Source organism: Phanerochaete carnosa (genome assembly GCF_000300595.1).
Source record: "Phanerochaete carnosa HHB-10118-sp unplaced genomic scaffold PHACAscaffold_3, whole genome shotgun sequence".
Lineage (NCBI taxonomy): Eukaryota > Fungi > Basidiomycota > Agaricomycetes > Polyporales > Phanerochaetaceae > Phanerochaete > Phanerochaete carnosa.
This window is the reverse complement of record NW_006767630.1, coordinates 617,529-620,978: the sequence shown is the minus strand read 5'-3', so window position 1 is coordinate 620,978 and position 3,450 is coordinate 617,529. Positions and strand designations below refer to the sequence as shown.

General features: G+C 51.2%; 1 protein-coding gene across 1 annotated transcript; it reads right to left on the bottom strand.

Moving 5' to 3' along the window:
* Positions 1–338: 338 nt before the first annotated feature.
* On the bottom strand, positions 339–926 carry PHACADRAFT_90412 (uncharacterized protein; the record flags this gene model as incomplete). The annotated part of the gene is made up of 2 exons (XM_007392864.1): positions 339–577; positions 758–926. Coding segments are annotated over 2 exons (408 nt in total), but the record flags the coding sequence as incomplete, so codon positions are not given.
* Positions 927–3,450: the final 2,524 nt, after the last annotated feature.

Sequence of the window (3,450 nt, the reverse complement as noted above, 5' to 3'; positions counted from 1 at the left end):
GTCAAAGCCCTCGCTACTGATGCAAGGAGAAGATCTACCGTCACGGATGAGACAGGTAACGAGCGGAGACTTGATGTTAAACGATCTCGCTTGTTTGTAGAACCCGGTAGGTCTTCATCCAAATCATGACTAGGACAAGTGAGTCTGCGACAATCAATGGAACGCGGGTGACCAAGAGCACTGTAGAACAGCAGTCAGTGGTATTTACATTCATGGATTACTAGCGGGAGCATACACCTAATTAATTCAGGCTGAGTACGTTTATTATAACAGTGACAACTCAAAAAACTTACGCTTCGTCCAATTCATCGGAGATGTCAGACGTCTCTAAGCATGTATCAATTGGTGGGGGCAAATATTCGGTGGATTCGTGGGCTAAGCCATACTTGGAGGGATGTCGGCGTCAAGTTCAGTGACGGTCTCGAAGTCTGGAAGAGGATTGTACATACAGCATTTGTGATCACGGGTGTAAGACCGAGAACAAGCACAATTATGAAAAGGACGTAGTTCTGGTTCCATATTGCGCACACACGCAGTGCAGAAAAGACTACCAATGGTTGGGTTGCGCACGAGACGGCTCTGATGAATTGTGCTCACCGGCAATCTGCACATACCCTGCGAATTGGGGGATTTGGTTTATCGAACTAATAGCTTTGCTGTTGCTGCATTTGACATCATTCTCAGGACCACCCAAGGCGAATTTTGCAAGACATACCACTGTAACAGGTCTACGTCAGATTCAGATGCACAAAAGAACAATGGCTTACTATTAATCCTTGTGCCATGATGAAGGTGAATGTCGCCTGAATAATTAGCGTCCATCGGGTGAACACAATGAGGAGGGAAACAATAGAGAACTTCCGTCGCCATACAGTGCGAATTTCTTGGTCGAGCGTGATCAAGTGATCGTAGAATATCAAGGCTGTAACATCCGGTGTAAGCACTCACAACTCTTTCACAGAATCGTAATTCACCTGTAGTGGCGAACACTGTACTGTCGGAAGTGATACTAAAAACCCCACGTTAGCGGACGCGTACAGTTCAGGGCGGGATACGTACGCTTGCGAGACTATGGATGGTGGCAACTCGAACGACATCTTGCTGGAAGCTTCGACTGCAGGTGTGAAGAGCCTGAGGCTATATGTCGTATATTAGGCACACACAAGGAAGCTATATATGTACCAATCCCATCATGCTTCTCGCGGGTAGCCGAAGATCCTGTGTGGTGTCGAACAGTGTTCGATGTTCCTTCATGGTTGCGAACACTGACTGCGAAGATGTTGCAGCTTCAGTGCGCTCTCTTGCGAGGAGCGGCTGTACTGCACGTCTAGTAGACTCCAGAGCCCTTGACTACGAGGGCAGAGTTCGGCCGCCGACAAAGGAGGAGCGCCTGTAGGGTAGCGCTTGGGATATCATAAGAAGAACAGATAGATTATAGGTGTATCATTGTGCAGATTGTGCCTTACAAATGATATCGGCAGATGTGGGAGCATCAGCGGCATCGCAGCTTATCTCAGTTGAAGAGAAGGATCTGTTCGGAGTCTTTCCCTAGCTTCAATTTGGCCAAGGAAGTAACGAGAGGGTTTGTTGTCAGACGGATGGGATCCATCTCCGAGCAGACTGTGGGCCTTTCTACCACCAAGGGATCGCCTGCGGGTACACCATCCAGTCAATAGCTATAAGATATATTGAATTTGAGGATTCTTTACCTCCAAGGACATGGAGCCTCGCATATTTCTTCATGCTATATCGCAAAGAAATGACCACACATACTGATTTATTTGCTCGCAACACGTCCAAGCATCGCGCGCATAACCCCCACGGCGGGGGTTATCTGGTCGATACCGAAACGGATGAAATACGACAACTTGAGTTGCACAAAAAGGTTTCATGGTGTTTGGCCAGTATTTCACATGCTGGCCGCCTCGCAATGCAACGCGAGCCCCTCGCGCCGCAAGTCGGAGGTTGATTCTTGGCGTCCTACTCCTACCGGTAGCAAAAGACCTCAGACTCTGCAGCATACCGCGCTATTACACGACCTTGAACGTCGTGATAGAGCCCCTTCGCACACGAGAGCGATCTCCGTACCCGTGCGGTCACTTGATCTGCAACCTGCTACGCGTCGCCGACATTAGTAGTGGGTAGCGCACGAGCCGCAACCTTGCGGAGGAGAAATTCGATGAATGGGTCAATAGAATGCTCCTAGGGGAGAGGAATAGGGTCGACATATGCGGGAGAAGGTACACAGGAGAATGCAGTGCCAACTCTCGCGAGCTGTGAACTCTGACCACAAAGCCGCCACGTGTGCCGAGTCCTGTATAACTAGTACTCAGCAGCCCGACTCGTCATCCGCTCACTGAAACTCACTTTGCTGTGCTTACACTCGTCATGGTCTGAGGGCCGCTTCCGAATTGCATGCGAAACGCCGCTCCACTGCCGCACACTCGGCTGAAGAGTCCATTGGAATGGGATGGACGAGAAACGAAGATGCGAGCGGAGTCCAGATGATCCTGGGAGAGGGGAAGCGTGCCGCGATGGGAAATACGGGACGGCGTCAGGCTTCGGGAAGGGTCCACCACTCCGATGGACGATGAACCGATGACTCGGCCCATTCGTCATGCGACGGGTCCTTATTTGCGTGTGCGACCTCAGGCTGTCGCTTACGAAGTGCCGCATACTTCCCGCCCTCCGAGTTAGACCGCCAGCTGCTGCCACAGTACACGCGAAGAGGGTTATGTCGGACGGGAGAGAAAAAAAGCGCTGTTCTAGCTTCGATAGAGGTTGAGATTTCGACGCGATGTGTCAAGCTAGGCCGCCCTGCGATGGCCCGAGCTCCGCCCCCGCCGCTGAAACCTCGTGGCGTGGTGATGGCGGAGTTAAACGTCGGTGATGCGCCAATCGCTACTGAAGCGCTCAAACTTCGGACACGTCAACTCTGTAGGCTCATATCGATAAGAGACGAGCGAACAGTCCAGGGTGAGCACGAAAATATTGATTTAGCCGCTACTCAAGTCAACTTACTATAGCGCTGCCACTGCTCCCCACACATGCCCGCCGCGCTGTGCTCCCCAACCCAGAAGTGCGTTGAACTTGTTTTCTTCATAAGGCTCCCATGCTCGAACATGTCGTCCGCGCCGCATCTAACGATGTCCCACTAGCTTCATTTGGGCATTGAGATGCTGAGCTCCTGCCGGGCCTTGTTTTGACTCGTTGCAGCGTCCAAATCGTCGATTGAATGTGGTAGGTGCGACTGCACATCTCAGCGAAAGAAGTCTGACAGCCAGGCCTTCAGCTCGAGGTACTGTGACCAAAAGAGCAGCTTGGTACGATGCGTTTCATTTTTTTTCTTATCTGTTCTTTCCTTTCCCAGTCTATCGATCACAACAAGATCCGCCATTTCCTTCCCAAGCGGCACGCTGAGCATAGGATGCTGGAACTGAAGAGCCGGGC